General features: G+C 42.3%; 1 protein-coding gene across 6 annotated transcripts in view; it reads left to right on the forward strand.

Moving 5' to 3' along the window:
• The first annotated feature begins 252 nt into the window (after nt 1-252).
• ctnnd2b (catenin (cadherin-associated protein), delta 2b) overlaps nt 253-21,155 on the forward strand; it is a 157,478-nt gene continuing 136,575 nt past the window's right edge. For 5 of the 6 annotated variants that reach the window (XM_061839246.1, XM_061839247.1, XM_061839245.1 and 2 more), the window contains exons 1-2: nt 253-408; nt 17,574-17,686. In XM_061839246.1, coding sequence (XP_061695230.1) covers nt 253-408; nt 17,574-17,686 — 269 coding nt within the window. Of the gene's footprint in view, nt 409-14,130; nt 14,379-17,573; nt 17,687-21,155 lie in introns of those variants that run through there. The other variant, XM_061839248.1, reaches the window with a different exon arrangement.

Genomic DNA, 21,155 nt, shown 5'->3' on the forward strand with positions numbered 1-21,155 from the left:
GAAGAGCTATTTTCAAAAATGTAGTATTTTAGGGTTGTATTTTCAAGCATCTTTCACTGAAATCCAACATTTGTGTTTGGAAACCATGTGCTGCACGTATCAAAGGGCTTTCCTGACACATTTATAATTTCTACCTTTAACATCCATCATTATTGACATCAGTGTCTAGATGTCTATGACTTTCAGATAGTGTGACTGTCCTTTAGACCATTCCATGGCATATTAGTTGTGAAATAATAGTCAAATAGTGGCATGTTCTCTTGTTTCCTAGGAGTGATGCCTGTGCCAGAGGTGTTGACTGACACTGCCAGCGCTGCCACCATGATGAGCCCCGTCCTCAATAACTCCAATGGTGATGGATCAGAGTCGGAAACCACCTCCGCCATCCTGGCCTCTGTCAAGGAACAGGTATGAACTGTGTGTCCGTGCAACATCAAAATAAGCTCAATTAAACAAACTACAGGCCTCAACATGCATGCATGCGGTTAGAAATGCGACTAATTGTTGATGACCCAGTCTCACAAATATCATGGAGTTTGAAGAAACCCTTGGCTTTCAGCCGAAAAATGCCATAATTTGGTTGGATTCATCATTTTTTTTCTATGCATAGAGCTCAAACTGGTGTTTTGTCTTTATTTTATTTCCAGTTTTGCATTTGGTTGTTTTATGTCACAGAATATAAAATAACATATGTGAAGCATTTGACCCCTCCTCGAGACGTCACCTTATCATGGCGGAGGGGTTTGTGTGTCCCGATGATCCTAGGAGCTAAGTTGTCCTGGGCTTCATGCCCCTGGTAAGGTCACCCATGGCAAAAAGGTCCTAGGTGAGGGACCAGACAAACCCAACTCCAAAATCCCTATGACAAGTAGAAAAATTGGATCTTGGTTTCCCTTGCCTGAATGCGGGTCACTGGGGCTCCCCTCTGGAGCCTTGCCTGGAGGTGGGGCTCGAACATGAGCGTTTGGTGGCCAGGCACTGCTTGAAAGGGTAACATGAGTCCCACTTCCCATGGGCTCCCCAGCTGTGACAGGGGCCATAGGGGTCGGGTGCGATGTGACCTGGGTAGTTGCCAAAGGTGGGGACCTTGGTGATTCGATCCCCGGCTACAGAAACTAGCTGTATTGGATATGGAATGTCACCTCTTTGGCAGGGAAGGAGGCCGTTGGTGCATGAGGTTGAGAAGTTCCGACTGGGTATAGTCGGACTCGCCTCTACTTACCGCTTGAACTCTGGCACCACTCCTCTTGAGAGGGTTTGGACTCTGTTCCGCTCTGGAGTTGCCCATAATGAGAGATGCCGAGCAGGTGTGGGTATACTTATTACCCCGACTCGAGGCCTGTACGTTAGATGAGAGGGTAGCCTCCCGGCGCCTTCATGTAGGAGGACAGGTCCTGATTGTTGTTTGTGCTTATACACTAAGCAGCAGGTCAGAGTGCCCACCCTTTTTGGAGTCCTTAGAGGGAGTGCTGAAGAGCGCCTCCTCTGGGGACGCCATCATTCTGCCGGGGGACTTCAATGCCCCGTGGGCAATGACAGTGAGACCTGCAAGGGCGTGATTGGGAAGAACCGCCCCCATGATCAAAACCTGAGTGGTGTTCTTTTACTGGACTTCTTTGGTCATCACGGATTGTCCTTAACGAACACCATGTTCAGGCATAAGGGTGTCCACATGAAGAGAGGGGGGGAGCTGTCAACTGATCACCACCTGATGGGGAGTTGGCTCCGATAGTGGGGGAAGATGCTGGACTGACGTGGCAGGCCCAAACGTACTGTGAGGGTCTGCTGGGGATGGCTGGCAGGTTCCCTGTCATAAGGAATTTCAACACCCACCTCCGAAAGAACTTTTCTCTTGTCTCAGAGTCCAAGTGGCCGTAAGGTGGTCGGTGCCTGTCGTGGCGGCAACCCGTGAACACGTTGGTGGACACCAACATTGAGGGATGCTGTCAAGCTGAAGAAGGAGTCATATTGGACATTTTTGGTCTGTGGGACTCCTGAGGCAGCTGATCGGTACTGGCTGGCCAAGCGGAATGCAGCTTTGGTGGTCAATGAGGCAAAAACCCGGGCTTGGGAGGAGTTCGATGAGGCCATGGGGAACGACTTCAAGGTGGCTTTGAGGAAATTCTGGTCCACCATCTGGCGTATCAGGAGGGGGAAGCAGTGCACCGTCCACACTGTGTATCGTGGGGATGGGGCAATGTTGACCTCAACTCGGGATGTTGTGAGTCGATGGGGAGAATACTTCGAAGACATCCTCAATTCCATCAACATGCCTTCCCATGAGTAAGCTGAGTCTGGGTGCTCTGAGGCGGGCTCTTCAATCTTTGGGGTTGAGGTCACTGAGGTGGTTTAAAAGCTCCTTGCTGACAGGGCCCCAGGGGCGGATGAGATTCGCCCTGAGTTCCTAAAGACTCTAGTTGTTCTGGGGCTCTCCTAGTTGAGACCCTTCTGCAACATTGCGTGGACATCGGGGACAGTGCCTCTTGATTGGGAGACTGGGATGGTGGTCCCCCTTTTTAAGAAGGGTGACCGGAGGTTGTGTTCCAACTATAGGGGGATCACATTCCTCAGCCTCCCTGGTAAGGTCTATTCAAGGGTACTGGAGAGGAAGGTCTGTCGGGAAGTTGAATCTCAGATTCAGGAGGACCAATGTGTTTTTCGTCCTGGCCGTGGAACTGTGGACCAGTTCTCCACCCTCAGCAGAATCCTCGAGGGTGCATGGGAGCTCGCCCAACCAGTCTACATGTGTTTTGTGGACTTGGAGAAGGATAGGCTTAGATGGAAAAAGATGACAAGCTGTGGCGACCCCTAACGGGACAAGCCAAAAGAAGAAAAAGGAGAAGGCATTTGACTGTGTCCCTTGGGGAGTCCTGTTGGGGGTTCTTCGGGAGTATGGGGTACCGACCCCCCTGATACGAGCTGTTCAGTCCCTCTACAACCATTGTCAGAGTTTGGTCCGGATTGCCGGCAATAAGTCAGACTCGTTTCGTTTCCGACTCCGCCAAGGCTGTCCTTTGTCACCAGTTTTGTTCACAACTTTTATGGACAGAATCTCTAAGTGCAACCGAGGCATAGAGTGTGTCCGGTTTGGTGGCCTCAGCCTCGCATCTCAGCTATATGTAGATGATGTGGTTCTGATGGCTTCATCAAGGCATGATCTCCAACTCTCACTAGAGAGGTTTGCATTTGAGTGTGAAGCACCTGAGATAAGCACCTCCAAATCTGAGACCATGGTGCTCATTGGGAATAGGGTGGCTTGCCCTTTCTGGGTTGGAGATGAGATCCTTCCCCAAGTGGAGAAGTTCAAGTATCTTGGGGTCAGATTGATTGGTGCAGCATCTGCAGTGATGCGGACTTTGTATCGGTCCATTGAGAGAAAGAGGGAACTAAGTCGTAAGGCAAAGCTCTCAATGTACCAGTCTACCTACGTTTCCTACCCTTACCTGTGGGCACGAGCTGTGGGTTGTGACCAAGAGAGCAAGATCCCGGATACAAGTGGCCGAAATGAGTTTCCTTCGCAGGGTGTCCAAGCTCTCCCTAAGAGATAGGGTGAGAAGCTTGGTCATCCGGGAGGGGCTCAGTCTCGAGCCGCTGTTCCTCCGTTTTGAGAGGAGCCACATGAGCATCTGATTCGGATGCCTCCCGGACTCCTCCCTGGTAATATGTCCAGGCATGTCCCACCGGTGCCCTGGTACCTGTTCCATAAGCACTTTCACTGTCAAGGTTACATAAAAACATGCTGAAACTAGCCATATCACATAATTTTGGAAGCATTTATGGAGAAGAATACATTCACTATAATTTTTAATGTATATTTTATCATACACTTTGTCCATTAATTTATTTGTTCATATATTTTAGGTAGTACATTGTCATTCCCAGGAGCCAAAACAGAATTCATTGCATCACACATGAAACTAAAGCTGCCTGTAATTACAAACAAGGCTGGCAGGGGGCACCATGTGTATATGAAGCTTAAAAAAATGAACCCTTTCTTGAACCAATTGGCTGAAACTTCTAAACTTCACGAGGCTTCATTTCACCATCACTACCGCTGAGTCTTCCAGTATGCAGTTTAAAGTGACTAGAAGTGCGATAGTCTGTGACAATGTCAATCTTGTAAATATTCTGGATGCTACTCCAGGCACATGAGTGGATAGTACTGGTCAACAGCAAATATGAAAATTGTGCAACGTGGCGAGATTAAAGTGAGTGCATGAGTAATGAGTGCATGCGTAATGTATAATTGGCCCGACAGAAACGTGACAACAAATTCAAGACAAAATATTTGGAGCATGTTGCAAATAAATTGTAAATTAATTGTTTAAGAGTTGGAATGTCTGTTTGTTTTAGTTTGTATTGGTCGGTACCGCCTACCTGAGGGAAGAAGCTAGAAGAGGTGGTGAACTGGATGTGGAGTTTCTAAGAGGATTTTGCATGCTCTTGTCTTAGTTTTGGCAGTTTGCAAATCCTCAAGGGTCCAGGAATTATATCCTCTGCTGGGCCTTTTTGAGGATGAAGTTGATGTTGATCTATCATTTCAGGTCCTTAGAGACTGTAATTACCAAGAACCTGAAGGTCTCGACAGTTCACACAGCGCCGTAGGACAGCGTGAGGGGCAGCTGTGGTAAAGGTTGCCTCCTGAAGTCCATAATCATCTCTACAGTCTGTTCATCTTCTGCTTGTGTCAGACGCAGTACAACTCCAGCTGATCGACTTCCCGTCAATACACAAACTCATCATTGTCTGATGAAGTAGATTACTGTGGTGTTGTCTGCAAACTTCAGGAATTTGAAATACAGCTGAGTTGAGGAGCAGTCATTTGTGCGGAGAGAAAGGAACAGCAGAGAGACGAGGCAACCCTGGAGTGCCCCAGTGCTGGTGGTGTGTGTGGAGGTGGTGGTGTCCCCAAGCCTCACCTCCTATGACCTGCCCATCAGAAAGTTGTAAATCCACTGGCAGATGGCATGGCTTAGCTGGAGCAGCTTGAATTAGACGAGTTTAATGGTGTTGAATGGAGAGCTGAAGTCCACGAACAGGATCTTCACATAGATCCATGTGCCCTTGAGATGTTTTAGGAAAAAGTACAGTCCCAAGTTAACTGCATCATCCACAGACCTGTTTGATCTGTAATCAAACTGTAAGAGGTCCAGCAGGAGATGTGTAACTTTCTTGAGGTGGTCCACCACGAGATGTTCAAAGGACTTTATGATCACAGATGTCAGGGCGACACGCTTGTAGTCATTCAGACCTGAGATTATATGTTTCATGGGGACTGGGATGATGGTGGAGCGTTTGAAACACGATGGCACTTCACACACCTCCAGAGACCTATTGAACAGAACAGTATAGTCTCGAGTTTTGAACAACTCGGTTGAAAAAAAAATTTTTTTCTATTTGACATTTTGAAGAACTTTGCCCTCAGTTCTCTCATTGTGTTTTGGTTCATGAACACTCACATTATCAATAAAGAACATTCAGTTAAGTTTTCTCTCACATCGTGTGAAATATTGTCTTGTTTTTCTTTGTTTCTGCTGCAAATTAGTTCAGAGTATACCTGCCTTTATGAAAAAGTAGAGCTATTTAAAATAATAACCATCCCCACTGCAATTTTTTTTTTCAATTACATGGTCATGCTGAGAGTAAAAACCCCATGGTGACAATGCAGTACTGATAAGAGTTAGCTTCAAAGACCAAGAGATGTTTATAACTGGCTCTAAGTCTGTCCTTCCCTGAAAGCTAAAAGCTTCCCCTTCAAGAGTCGAGAGAATTTAGTTGCTTCACCTCTACTCCATTAACAACCTGGCAATAGCCATCATTCTTCCAGGTGACAGGCTTTTACACTCACTTCGTTTCGTTGCACAAGCTACTGAGCACGTACATCAGTTACAGCTTGATTTTTCTTTTTTCTTTTTTCAAGGCAACTTACTGGAGTGCCCTCCATTTTGGCAGCCTGCACATTCCTCTCCTGTTAGCCATGCAACAGCTTGTCTTTCACTCTCAGCCAATATGACTTGCTGAAATAACGTCAAAGCACATTGGCACTAAATTCAAATGTGTATCTGCAATCTTAGAAACAAGCAGCCAGTTACATTGAGATGCTTTGTGCTGTTTTACTCCATTTCATTCAAAACGTGCATAATTTGTGATTCTATACAATACGTCTTACTTTTTTTTCGTTTCTGTCATGTTATCGTTCATCATTTTTATTCCAAAGCTATCTGTTATGAACGCAGTGCTGTGTGTAGTCTGCTGGCCTTGAGAGATGCGGCATTTTTATACATTTTCTTTTTGATGTCAGATAAAATGAAAACTCCCATGGGTGTTGATAGACTAATGTTCACTTGCTGTTTGTAAATCTTCATTTTAGGCTTTATATAGTGTATGTGTTGATAAAAAAATCACCAATGTGGTTTAAAGTATATAAACTATATCATGCATAAAATCCGCAGGGCATTGTGGAAATTGTTTCAGGTAGCAAAATCCATCCATACATTTTCTTAGCCGTTTATGCTCACAAGGGTCGCGGGAGTGCTGGAGGATATCCCAGGTGTCACTGGGCAGGAGGGTGGGTAAACCCTGAACTGGTTGCCAGGCAATCGCAGGGCACGTGGAGACAGACAAGATTCACACTCACAATCACACATCCGGGAAATGTAGAGTCTCCAAATAACATATGTTTTTGGGATGTGGGAGGAAACTGGAGTGCCCAGAAATAACCTACGCAGGTATTGGGATCACATACAAACTTCACACAGGTGGTGTCAGCATTGAACCCGGTTCTCAGAACTGTGAGGCCAACCCTTTACAGCTGTGCCACTGGGCCGCCGTCAAACTGTCATATTTCACTATGTATTTAATAAGCGAGTTATGTTTACTTGAGCACAAGTATGAATTTTCAACAATAGTTATTTTTCTTTGGCTTTGGTTGCTCCTATTGGTGATTTTCTCAAGGAGTTGGGAAAGGGTGACATGTTCACCATAAAGTAATGTACCAGTGTCATTTAAGCTTCTTTTTTTGCTGTGTAAAAACAGTGACCATTGAAGTCACAACTCATGAAAGTACGGTAAATTACAGTATTATTAGTGTGGCATTACCTATATTTAATCTCTAAGGGTGTCTGCCATCTACCATTTATGACCGAGTTACTTTGGGAATTTGTACCTAAGTGAAAATGTGTGTGTGCGTGATGTCTATCACTAAAACTAACACATAGCAGTAGTAGAGCCATCCATCCATCTTCTTAATCGCTTATCCTCACAAGGGTCACGGGGAGTGCTGGAGCCTATTCCAGCTGTCAATGGGCAGGAGGCGGAGTACACTCTGAACTGGTTGCCAGCCAATCACAGGGCACATCGAGACAAACAGCCGCACTCACAATCACACCTAGGGGCAATTTTGAGTGTCCAATTAATGTTACATGTTTTTGGGATGTGGGAGGAAACCGGAGTGCCCGGAGAAAACCCACGCAGGCACGGGGAGAACATGCAAACTCCACACAGGGAGGGCTGGGATTGAACCCTGTTCCTCAGAACTGTGAGGCCAACACTTTCCAGCTGCTCCACCGTTCCATAGTAGAGTCATGGCTGCGGAAACTGCGAAAACTGATTGTGCCATATGACGATTTATTCTGTGGTCAATGTCGTTTATGACCTCAAAATGTCAAATGTCGGGACCATAGTAAACCTATGATCCCTGTCCTAGCAAAATTCTGCTGTATCGCTGATACTTATCTAACTTAAAATGTAACCAAAAGCATGATGGGGTTGGAAAGTATAGTGCATATAAAAAAAAAACAACTGGCTTTTGTTGAAAAATAGAATGAATTAGAAACCTACAACCTGCAAAAGTCATTAAAAAAATTAAACAATCTTTTTACAAGCCAATACAGTAAAACACAATTAAAAATAATGTGTGCTTTACACAAGATAAAAAGCCTTGCAAAGGACTTCACACAAAGAAATTTTTACAATCTTAACAAAGAACTGCTGCAGGTTTATACTGCGTATTAAGTCAGAGGTGTTCAGAGTGGTACAACAGTATTATGGGCCATTTTGAAGTTATTTTGCTTTCAAATTATGCAACATACACTTTTGCTTTCATGTGATTATAACTGAAATGCTATTTTTCAGTAGAATGGGATTCTGACTGGTTAGTGTGTCTGCCTCACAATTCTGTGGACCATCTTTCCTTTTCAAAAATCTCTCCATCTCTGTCATCGTATAGCTTTGCTATCAACAATGCCACTGTCACCATCACCTGACGCATCACTAATCAAATTAATTAGCTATCTGTTACCACCTATTGATAGAGAAGCGTATTCCATGATTATGCTGATGATTACACATTGGACAGCACGAACAGTCAGCAACGGCACATTAGCTACGATTCATTTTCAGCAATTAGGTGAAATTGAATGATTTCTCACGACACACCAGACACTATGCGACGCCATAATAGAGTCCCGCAGCACAGTGGTTGAAAAACACTGTTCTATAATATAGGACCAGTTTTTTTTTTTCATTGGACGTCTGAGTAGCAATGCAGCAATGCAGATTTGTTACAATGAAGTGAGTAACTTGAAAATTTTCATCCACACGTTCTATTATTTCTGTTCTGGGGAAGTAAGTTAAGCTCATGGTATAATAATTGCATTATCCTCATGCTGAAAATTGAATCCAACACTCCAGGCTTGACTTCAAGAGTCAAGTGATTTGCAGTACACCAGACAGTTGACGCTGCAAAGAAAAAGATATCTTCCTTTATATTTCATGAGTCCTCGTCTAATGGAAGATGATGATTATTTCATTTGAGGCAATGAAGAAAGGGAATGATGCAGTAATACAGCCCTCAACCAGGATTCAAATATTATAACATTGCTTCCTCGGAATCATAACTATTTCATGAAACTATGTCTCAAGATGACTGAAATTTAAATGATGGATAAATTTGGATTTTTTAACTTTGTAATCTAGCACATCACACTTTGTTGTATTCATTGTCTTACAGCATATGTGAGAGAACCTATGTCTTTGGGGAGACTGGCTAATTCCAGGTTCACAAAGCCAATATTACCATGGATGATAGATTAGCCTCTCAATCTTTAATTGTAACCCAGTTCCAGATGACCGTTAAAGATAATTATATACCCTCACTGCATATTTTAGTTTTTACATTGTCGTTACAATCTTGACATGGTTGTACAAGTGTGTGTGTTTGTGGGGGGCGTTAAGGGGTCAATGGTAATACAGACTGTTAAAAAGAAGGAATGAAAACATTGCTTTACTAGCGCAGTCCTCTGAAAACAAGACAAATCTGCCTGGTTGGGATGAAAATTTAAGTAGCTCTGGGATCAACAGAACACTAAATCTCCTTGAATTTGTCCTTCCCCCTTGCTGCTCACAAGTTTTCCTCTGCTTATATTCAATGTCGGTCCAATATCACTCCCTGCGTGCGATCACGGCCCACCTTCTCCTGTTAGCTTGTTTCCTTTTGCCTTGGGGACAACTTTGTCATTGAGTCGATGTACCAAATAATTTTACAGCCCAAAACAGTGGCTTGAACAGCATCAATCTCAGCTACATACCCAGTGTGACATTTTTTTATTTATTTTTTTTTTCCCCCATCAAACCGACGCCCCCTCTTTCCTAAACAACTAAATGCTAGGCAGACACCACAGGGCACAATTACATTTTTATGTAAGCAGAGGGAGGGACAGATACAGCTTAGATGCACTTGAACAGCACCTTTCCTCTGCGTGCAGCCTCACCCGGTCGAACAGCCATTTCGTTTATTTTGCTAATTGCTGTAATGGTGGAGAGGCTGTTCCTGCAAGCTGGTGGCTGTAACTCTCCTTGTCTTCCTTCAATAATAAAGTCGGTCTGCAGCACCGTAATAAGTAATGCAGTCACTTGACAAGCTCTAGATTGTAGAACCTGTTCATTAACACATTTTAATGATGTCCCTGCTTTACTTGCTTAATTGCTTACCAGGCTGTGATCCCAATCAGATATGTACAGCAAAGCACTTACGATCTTACTGTTGAGTGACATGAAGATCATACTGTTAAACCTCTAGAATGGCTAAAACCCATCCATCCATGCATCCATCCTTCCATCCATTTTCTTAATCGCTTATCCTCACAAGGGTCACAGGGAGTGCTGGAGCCTATCCCAGTTGTCAAGGGGCAGGAGGCAGGGTACACCCTGAAGTAGTTGCCAGCCAATTGCAGGGCACATCGAGACAAACAGCCGCACTCACAATCACACCTCCTCAGAACTGTGAAGCCAACTCTTTCCAGCTCTACCGCCGTGCCACCTAACTAAAACGCATTCATCCATTTTCTGAGCCACTTATCCTCACAAGGGTTTCTTGGTGTGCTGGATCCTATCCCAGTTATCATTGGGCAGGAGGCGGGGTACAACCTAAAATGCCTGCCAGCCAATAACAGGGCACATATAGTCAGACAACAATCACAATCACACATGGGGCACAGGGAGAACATGCAAACTCCACAAAGCCACAGCAGGGATGTAAACCCCGGTTCCCAGAACTCAGAGCCAGATGCTCTAACCAGCTGCACCATGGTGCCTGACTCAAACCATAACCATTATGGTAGTGCAGAGAGTAGAATTTTTCCTCCAATGCGTACTACAATTTACATGATCACTGGTGAGTTTCTCAAAACAGGATCTGTTCTTGACTAACCAGGAATCAGAAATTCCTGCATCTATCACAAGTGAAGATCTATGTATTCACAGGGCTGCACTGGAATTCGGCATATACCAAAGTTGAATTCACATTCTTTGGATGCTTCGGCAAGTGATAAAGCTTTTCCTGAAGTGATTTAAGGCCGTTCAAAGGCTTCAAGTGGAATATGAAACGCAGCTGTCAGTAGCCTGAAAGGGTGAGGGATGGGTAATTTACAAACCTCGTCCACCCTAGCAACGGTCAAACAGAAGTGCAGGAACCTTCGGTTGTAGACAGATTGTTAGAAAAAAAAAACGGATAATTTAAGATTTACTTGCTTAATTTAATGCTACTTGTATCAATATTAAAGACAATTTTACGTAAAGTTTTCTGCAAATTAAATATACTGTACAAGATGGAAATGGTGGAAGACTGGTTTGAGCGTCTGCGCCACAGTTCTGAGGAACGGGGTTAAAATCCTGGCCCCACCTCTGTGGAGCTTGTATGTTCTCCCCGTGCCTGCGTGGATCTTCTCTGGGCACTCCAGTATAACCAAAACATGAATTATTTGGAGACTTTAAATTCCCCTTGGGTATGATTGTGAGTGTGACTGATTGTTTGTTTCTATGTGTCCTGCGATTAGCTGGCAAACAGCACTGCCGCGACCCTTGTGAGGATAAGTGGCACAGATAATGGATGGATGGATAGATGTACTACCAAGTCACCGTGCTGTGAAAATGCATGCTGTTTTATCTCTATCATCGTCATCTGATTAAAATTACATTTTGAGCTATATTTGATATTCTACAAAATAAACTGCATTTGTTAAACACAATCTGACATGTTGCAGTCCAATGCACTTGAGCTTGACCTCTTATTAGTAGAATAGTTAGTTAGTGTTTTTTTTCATATATCCAAACAGCACAAAAGCTGCCAAATACGAATTTGAATAAATGTATGAATACAGGCATGCCCACACTTTGCATGTGCCTCATGTATCTGCTGCTGAGAGATGATTGGTTGATTTGGTGTGGGTGAAGAGGTGAACAGGACACGTCACACAAACAAGCTCAAAAAGAAGCTAGTATTTTTAATCAGACTCAGTAGGAGATGCAGCAATCTTCTTAGAAGCAGCTGACCCCTGTTGGGCAGGCAATGGGTTCTAATTATCAGGCTTACTGCATCATGGTAAGGGATTTTTTTTTCGTTTTGTTTTGTAACCCTTTTACTTGAAGCTCAGTTTTCATTTTATTCACATTCCTCTTCATTACTTTGGCACGCATACTTTGAGCCTTCTTTTATTTTCATTTTGGGCAAAGAAAATATTTTGAACTCGCTGGTAAAATTGTTGCATGTAGAATTATCCACATGTTTTGGCTTCCCACCTGTAGCCAGTTAGGGCAGAGAGTCAACACAGGGTGCATCTTGCTTTGTGGAAAAAAAATACACGTACTGTAATATCATTTATTGGAGGAATCTAAACCCTTTCAACATTTAAAAATGAAGGACATGAGACAAGTGTTCAATCTCACTGCTACACTGAAGTGTTTTTTGCTTATGAAAAGCAGTTCTGCTCACACATGAGCTTTTTATTTAAAAGATAACTGCCAATTTCTGGCCTGGCATGTACAGTATATTATATCATCTCTGTAGATCAGTGTAAATCAAGAATCATTTTCACAGCATTGTCTTTTGTAGGACTGTTTTAACAACCCAGTCGTAGGTATGGTAAATCTTACAAAAATGCAAAGAAAAACTTGTTCCTCGTCCATTCCATACTTAAATGGAGACGATGCAGATTTCAAACTGCCAGCAAAATTTCAATGTAGCACTACCATCAACACCCCCACCCCGCCAACTTGCATCTCTGCAGAAAGAAATGTCCCCAGCACACTTAACTTGTTGCAAAAAAAAACCAGAAAGGTGCAGTGCGTCACTTTTATTAGGCTGCTTAAAATGCATCTGAGTTGATCACCAGTGTGTGACATTTTGCCAAACACAAAATATTACAATCAATTACAAATATGGAAAAGGTGATCAATCAACTTACCTTACAAACTGTTGAGAATGCTGACAATCTGTAGTTTTCCAAATCAATGCAGCCAAATAGCTGTCCGCATAAAGGATATACGACCATTTTATATTTTTATACCCTTAAATGTCTCAGAGATAGGTGTTAATGTCCTTTTTAAGTTTTGTTTCTCACCAGAGTTATACAGTAAAAGAAAGAAACTACAATAGTCTCCTTTGTGGGAGTCTGCAATGTCTCCTGACAAAGCTCCCCGTGTATCATCTTGAGTGCACGGTAAATGTGAGTGCTTTAGATTTCTAGCCAGAGGTCATGCCTCTTGTCTCTACTGTCTCTGATTGGCTATTCTTGTTACAATGTGCCCACTTGTAAAGCAATATTAATTATTAAATTAGAGGCATAAAAAGAGCCCAGAAAGGTGGATTTATTTTCATTTAATTTGAATAATATTCTATTGTCAGGACATGGCAACATTTTTCATACACTGTACAGTATATATATATATATTTTTTTTTTTTTTATTATTTTTTTTTTTTAACTGTACACTCTCCCTTAAAGTCAGAAAAATAAGACTGTGACTTGGACTTCTTGGTTGAATTTACAGTATACATTTTCAGAATAGTCTAGCTATTTTAGTTCATATCGTATCTGTTTTATCCATTTATCAATTTTCTGAACCGCTTAGCCTCACAAGGGTCGCGGGTGTGCTGGAGCATATCCCAGCTATCTTCAGGGCAGGAGGAGGGATACACCCTGAACTGTCCATCCATCCATCCATTCATCCATCCATCCAACTGGTTGCCAGTCAATCGCAGGGCACATTGCGACAGCCGCACTCACAATAACACTTCCAGGCAATTTAGAGTCTTCAATTAATGTTGCATGTTTTGGGGATATAGGAGGAAACCAGAGAGCCTGGAGAAAACCCACGCAGGCACTGGGAGAATATGCAACACTTATATGCAACACACATACGGGGCCGGGATTTTAACCCACGTCCTCAGAACTGCGAGGTAGATATTCTAACCAGTCATGTACGGTGCAGCATTATATTATTATGCCTTTTTTTTTTAGTAGAAAAAAAAAATTGAAAACGGCATTAGAATCTAGGGTGTGTAGTTTGCAGGTTCCATCTGGCTTCACCTTCTTCGTCAAGCCCCTCCTTACAGATCAGTGGAAGTGTAGTGTATGTGTTTGCTTGTGTGTTTGAGAGAGGGAGAGAGAGAGAGAAGTGACTGGTGAGCAGTGAGGTTTTTTTTGTAGGCTGGACTAGTGGGAGGGCCCATTGTGATGCAACGTTGCATGAATAATGCCACTGGCCTTCTAAATGCTCTGTTGCCATGGGGACCATTGTGCCTCGCTGAACACTGTGCATGCGTGTGTGTGTGTGTGTGTGTGTGTGTGTGTGTGTCCATGGCCCCCATGGAGGGAGTGATAAAGAGACATGTAGAAAGCCAAAAGAAGGCTCAAGTGACACTTGTAGTCTGTCTCTTTCCCTCTCTCTATCTCATTTTGGCTCTCTGCCTCCTTCTTTCTGGCTGTGTCTCGACCCAAGACAGATGAAGGTTTGGCGGTAGCAGAGGAAATGCTTTTGGCCAGAGGGTAGCAAAGAGAAAAGTGATTTTGAAACCTGCTCTGTGAAGTATGGTCCATGTGAAGGTATGTGGACTCATGTACTACCCTTCTGCCTCATGACTTTACTTTATAACTTTCCTTAATTTCCCCTTGAAATCTTCGTGATGTTCCTCAGCCTGCAGTAACAGGTGGCTGCATGTTGGGCCTATATTGGGAGGCAGAGATGATTGGAGAGGAAGGGAGGAAAGGAGGGTGCAAGTGCCTTTTGTTTGGGGTTTTCACAAAGCCTTCCAACAGGATTCTCACCATCCACGCAGTTTCTCATCTCGCTTGAACCTTTCGGTAGCCCGCTGCTCTGCACTGTAGCTGCACTAAACAAGCCAAAACCTTTCATCTTTTCCTTCATCAGCCATGGTGTTGTTTGAATGAAGTAGGTGCTTTTTTTGTTGTTTTTTTCCATCTCCTAATGAGGATGGTGATGAGTGTGAGATCACAGGGGAAGCTGTTTTCTTTCTTGCACTAGTTTGTAAGATGTAAATAGGGCACAAGATGGGGATTGTGAGCTTAAACCGCATGTGATGGAATGTCATATAATGTTCATGCAGATCTTGAATTTGTGGTGGTTTAATCTTTGCACTTGCTTAAAAGCTACTCTTTAACTCTGCCTTTTAGAAAAAAAACGTGATGATTACAGCATTACAATTGATTTTCTAAATTGGATGTCACCAGATTTTTATGCTTATCTCTTTTTTTTAATCAATACATATTTTGCAGGATGATTACGTTTTGCTGTTTTGTGTCGTCATGTTAAATTTATTAAAAGGGAAGAGGCTACTTGTTGCCCTTGCTGGTGAACAATGTTTGCGTCTGAGCACTCCAGCAGCATGTGTATGCACGTCTGTGTGTGTGTGTGTGTGTGTGTGCGCACGTGTGCATGGTAACTGTTTATATATGGTATGAATGCTAATGTGTCTTTTAAATGAGTATGTATGCTAACACGTGTAGTTGCTACTAAAAATAACAAGATGGACAATTACAGAAGAAGTGGGCCATGGATGTGTGGCATTATTTACGCCAGTGATATTGTATCAATATGGAAGAGAGTCTCAAGATCCCTCAGGTGTGTTAGCATCAATAGATTAAGATTCATCTCTCCCAACAACGTTCTCTGATGAAGGAGCAAAGTTATAATACCTGGCCAACGTGCACTATTTTGTTATTTTAGCCAAATCACATACAGTAGTGTTCAAAATAATATCAGTGCAATGTGACTTAACAGATTAATCCAGGTTGTCAGTGTATTTTCTATTGCTAAATGTCAAACATGTTCGTAATAGGTTGAGTACATTTTGAGAAAACCAAAAAGACCCAGCATTCATGATATACACGCTCTTTAGGCTATGCTAGTGGGCAATTTGTTGAAAGAAATGTGTCGTAAAAATAGCAGTCTGCCATTGATTTTACAAACTCAAAACTACTTTGTACAAACTGTGTTGTTTCTAGAATTTACCAATCTTTTGAATCACAAAACTACTATTTAGTTGTATAACCACAGTTTTCTTTTCATGACTTCACATCTGTGTGGCATGGAGTCAACCAACTTGTGGCATCTTTCAGCTGTTATTCCACTCCAAAATTCCTTAACAACATTCCACATTTCATTTACATTTCTTAGTTTTGCTTCGGAAACAGCATTTTATATCACCCCACAAGATCTCGATTGGTCCCCTATGCTTCACAGTGGGGATGGTGTTCTTGGGATGGAACTCATCATTCGTCTTCCTCCAAACACGGTTAGTGGAATTATGACCAAAAAGTTCCATTTTGGTCTCATCTGACCAAAAAACTTTCACCCATGACTTCTCTGTATCATCCAACTGGTCATTGGCAAACGTATGACTTGACATGTGCTGGTTTAAGCAGGGGAACCTTCCGTGCCATGCATGATTTCAAACTATGACGTCTTAGTGTATTATCAACACTCACCTTGGAAACTGTGGTCCCAGACCTTTTCAGGTTATTGACCAAGTCCCTTCGTGTAGTCCTGGGCTTATTCCTCACCTTTCTAAGGATCATTGAGACCCCACGAGATGATATCTTGCATGGGGCTCCACTCCGATTGAGATTGACTGTCATGTTTAGCTTCTTCCATTTTCTAATGATTGCTCCAACAGTGGACTTTTTTTCAACAGGCCCCTTGGCAATTTCTCCATAGCCCTTTCCAGCCGTGTGGAGTTGTACAATTTTGTCTCCGGTGTCTTTGGACAGCTCTTTGGTCATGGCCATGTTACAAGTTTGAGTCTTACTGAATGTATGGGGTGGACAGGTGTCTTTATACAGCTAACGACCTCACACAGGTGCATCTGATTCAGGATTATACATGGAGTGGAGGTGGACTTTTAAAGGCAGACTAACAGGTCTTTGAGGGTCAAAATTGTAGCTGATAGGTGTTAAAATACTTATTTGCAGCTGTATCACACAAATCGTTAAAAAAAAATCATACATTTCTGGATTTTTCTTTTTAGATTCTCTCTCTCACCTTGGACATGGACCTACGATGAAAATTTCAGAACTCTCCATGATTTCTAAGCGGGAGAACTTGCAATATGGCAGGGTGTTAAAATACCAGTACTTGTTTTCTTTACTGAAAATAGTACCAACACCATAGTAGGAGAAACTTGACCAACTCATGATGCATGCACCACCACACTTTACTGTGTTCACTGTGTACTGGGGCTGGAATTCAGAGCTTTGGGGTCATCTCACAAACTGGCTGTGGCCCCTGGACCCAAAAAGAACAATTTTACTCTCATCAGTCCACAAAATGTTCCTCCATTTCTCTTAAGGCAAGTTGATGTGCTCTTAAGAAAATTGTAGCCTCTTCTGCACATGCCTTTTTTTTCTTTTAAAAAGAGGGACTTTGTGGGGGTTATAAATTAGCTTCACACAGACGTCTTCTCACTATTACAGTACTTAGAGGTAACTCCAGACTGTCTTTAATCATTCTGGAGCTGATCATTGGCTGAATCTTTGCCATTTTGCTTACTCTGCGATCCATTTTGATTGTTGTCTTCCGTTCTCAGCCACGTGTCTCCACTTTTGCTCTCCATTTTAAGGCATTAAAGATTATTTTAGCTGAACCGCCCATCATTTTTTGCACCCCTCTGTAAGGTTTCCCATCTCCAATCAAACTTTTAATCAAAGTGCGCTGTTCTTCTGATATATTCATATACTATGGCACAATTTTGACTCTCTCCTCGTCTCTCTCTTTTACTTCAGGAGTTGCAGTTTGAACGTCTCACAAGGGAACTGGAAGCCGAACGACAGATTGTTGCAAGTCAGTTGGAGAGATGCAAGCTTGGCTCTGAGGCTGGAAGCATGACAAGCATCAGGTGAGTGCGCAGTGTGCTTGTGTATGTGTGTCAAATCCATCGGATTCTCTTTATGAACACGCTTGTGTATTAGCTGTCCTCCTGCAGGTGACAATCTCCTGCGGGTGACATTAAAGCAACCCTGTTTGATTCATGCGCAGAATTAATTTCTCTCTCTTGTCATGGTAATATGGTAGCAACTTTACAATTCGCCAAGTCACACATCACAAAGTTTGACATGAATAAATGCCAATGAAGAAACACGATGTTTGTGGCTTTTCCTGCGTTTCAAAAACTGATTTATGTATATTATATAGGCAACAAACAAGTTTTTTTTTTTTACCAGTTTTCCAATTGTGATTAATTTCCTGAATTTGAATTAGAGAGAAGACCACGTCACGTGGCAGCCTATTCTCATCTAGCTTTTCTGATTATTACTATATGAATTTAATGACAACATGCTCAGAAAATACTTAACCACTTTGAATGAATTTCAGAATATGTTTTTATATGTCACTGCTGGTGTCATTACTTGCCTGGCCTCAGTGCAGAAAGTGTCGATTCAGTTTCCACTCAGTGACATTGTGAAAGGTTGCCCATTTTGAAATGTGATGTTAGTTTTGGATTAGGCTGCAACTCACTTAAATTCGGAATATTTCATGTTGAAATGGATGGAAGCTTTTCTATGACAAAATTTGCGCTTATCTTTCCATGCAATTCTATTCTAAAATTATTTAATTTTAGATGTGGAATACTGCATCATGTTGTTTTAATTGTACCTTTTTCAAATGTTTTAATTTATATGTTTAAATGATTTTGATCATGTAAAGCGCATTGAGTTACCTTGTGTATAAAATGCGCTATACCAATAAATTTACTTTGCATCATCTATATTTTTTCTTGTCACAGATAAACAGATGGGGCCATTACACAGTAAATTATTTCAAGCCGGTAGTGTAAATGAAAGGAACCACTGTGCTGCAACTCTATCGCATAACTAACCTTTATTCTTTCTTTCTTTCTTTTTTTTTTAATGGTGGGCATAACTACGAAACCTTTAAAATCTTGTATTATCCCATAAGATATTTAAGTTTGAATAAATGAATCCGTCTGCCATGCATGCTCATCTTAATCGAAATTAATGATGATTACAATGATGTATTTTACTTAAAAGCTGCCGCTCAAAGTGCACATGGACACTGTTCCACCAAACAAATGATAAAATTAGATTGGAAAACTGTTTAAAAGTGCTAAAAACATAAACTGATCACACACACAACACAAGAAGATGTTGTTGATGGCAACGTAGTCAGCAGAAAGCTATGGGTACCCAAGATTTTTTGTGCTAATGTTTTAAACTACAGAACTGCTGTTGTATAAAATCATAGTCACTGTTGCTCATGCTGGATTTGTTCCTGGCGTTATTATGAGTGTGTACATTTAGGTATTTATCGGGCTAAGGTTGGTATTTGTAAATTCTTCCAGTTGTGTCATTCGTACCCTCAACCAATTGGGTTATTTGCCAAATACATGCATTACAAGTATTAAATAAGGTTTCCTTTTCTGCTAAGAACAAGAGCCCAACTGACCTTCTGTGAGTCATTGCTGCCACATTTAAATCATTTAGTCTATAAAGCAGACTATATCAGAGATGTGTGGGCGAGTAAATGCACTACACAGACCTTTGAAATATATATCTGTGATGCACTGGATGAAATGAACCACACATACACTGGGTTCTCCGGTTTTCTCCCACATCTCAACAATGTGCAACATTAATTGGACACCCTAAATTTCCCCGAGGTGTGATTCTGAGTGTGACTGTTGTCTATCTCCCTGTGCCCTGTGAGTGGCTGGCAACCAGTTAAAGGTGTACCCTGCCTCCTGTCTGATGACAGCTTGAATAGGATCCAGTGCTCCCGCGACCTTCGTCAGGTTAAGCGGTTTGGAAAATGGATGGACATGTGTCAGGGTGAGCGACTGGTTAGCACATCTGCCTAACAGATCTGAGGGTTTGCAAATAAGACCAAAGAAAGAATAAACCGCTTTGATCTAACCAGTAGCGGTGCTGTGGATTCAGTTTTGTGGAAGCGAGACACTGAACATCCACCGTTCCACCTCCAATCGAAATACTTGTCAAAAAAGTAAAGTTTGAAACTAAAATGTAAGTACCATGTTGGGTTTGTTCAATTGAATGGAGTCAGTGTGTCATGATCCTGCCGCTCCAGCCCGGGCTGTGCGGGTGCCCGCGCCGTTGCGCTGATTAGGAGGCGCACACCTGTGCCTCATGCGGGCTGATTATCCTGTGTATTACATGACCCCGATGACGACTGGCCAGATCGATGAGCTTCATGTCCCGTTCGAGTACTCCCGTATCCCTTATCGACAACCCATGTGTACCGACCTTCGCCTGTTCTCCGACCAACCCCGTAAGCCTGACTCCTTTGATACTTCTGCCTGCTTTGATCGTTCTCTTGTGTACGGACTCCTGCCTGCCCGCTCACCTGCTCTCTTCGCCCGACGTCCCAACTACCGCTGCTGCACCTGACTGCCTGCCCGATCCCCGACCACGGAATAATAAACGTTTCTCCCCAAACTACCTTGCATCGTCCAAGTCCTGCATTTGGGTCCTACTCCCGTTCCGATGGGCCGTGACACCTATAAATAAATAATCCACACACATTTTCTTTCTTAAATGCGCCACTCTCTTTAGCAATCTGCCTCTTCCTTGAATATTAATCTATTTTTTTTTTGGTAGAGAACGATGATAAAGTACATTATACACTCTATAGAGCACTGACTGCCTATATGAGTTATCTGTTCAGGGGATCCATACATCCAATTTCTTCATGTGGTGGATCGTGTCGGCAACTCTTGTTTTTGTTCAACGGACCCGTCCAATCCCTTGATCGTAACATGTGAAAAGTGAATGGTTTACCCAAATTATCACGGGATCTCGCAAAATAAGCATACATAATACAGAGATCTGTATTACTTTAAAACTGTTTTTTTTTGCTGGACTGACTGCTGCTACTAGTCTGTATTTAAGTGTAACCAAGCTATTTTTCATATGTAATTCTAAGTAATAACAATAATAATAATATCCTTGAAGTGCTTAAAAACATGCAAAGACAGAGAACATTATTGTACTGAATAGTTAAAATTTTCCATATTTTTTGGGCACAGGTGAAAACTGGGGCATATACCCCATATATAAAAACTGACACCTTTTTTTCCATGTAGTGGCCATTTGTTAGAATTGTGCTTCCTTGTTCATTAAAGGGGAAATCCAATGGTTTGCATTAACAATGTATCCAATAGGTCATGTAATATGTACTCTATCTTAACAATGTGATGTTAAATCCTGTCTTATTCAATAGTGTTTTGAGAAGATTTTTATCGACAATTACGAATTATCATGGGCGCTGCCATTTTCGCGAGTCACATGACCTACGTGAGCGTATGTGACGTGTTAGGTGCCATTCCAAAT

Source organism: Syngnathoides biaculeatus, chromosome 13 (genome assembly GCF_019802595.1).
Source record: "Syngnathoides biaculeatus isolate LvHL_M chromosome 13, ASM1980259v1, whole genome shotgun sequence".
NCBI classification, from domain to species: Eukaryota; Metazoa; Chordata; class Actinopteri; order Syngnathiformes; family Syngnathidae; genus Syngnathoides; species Syngnathoides biaculeatus.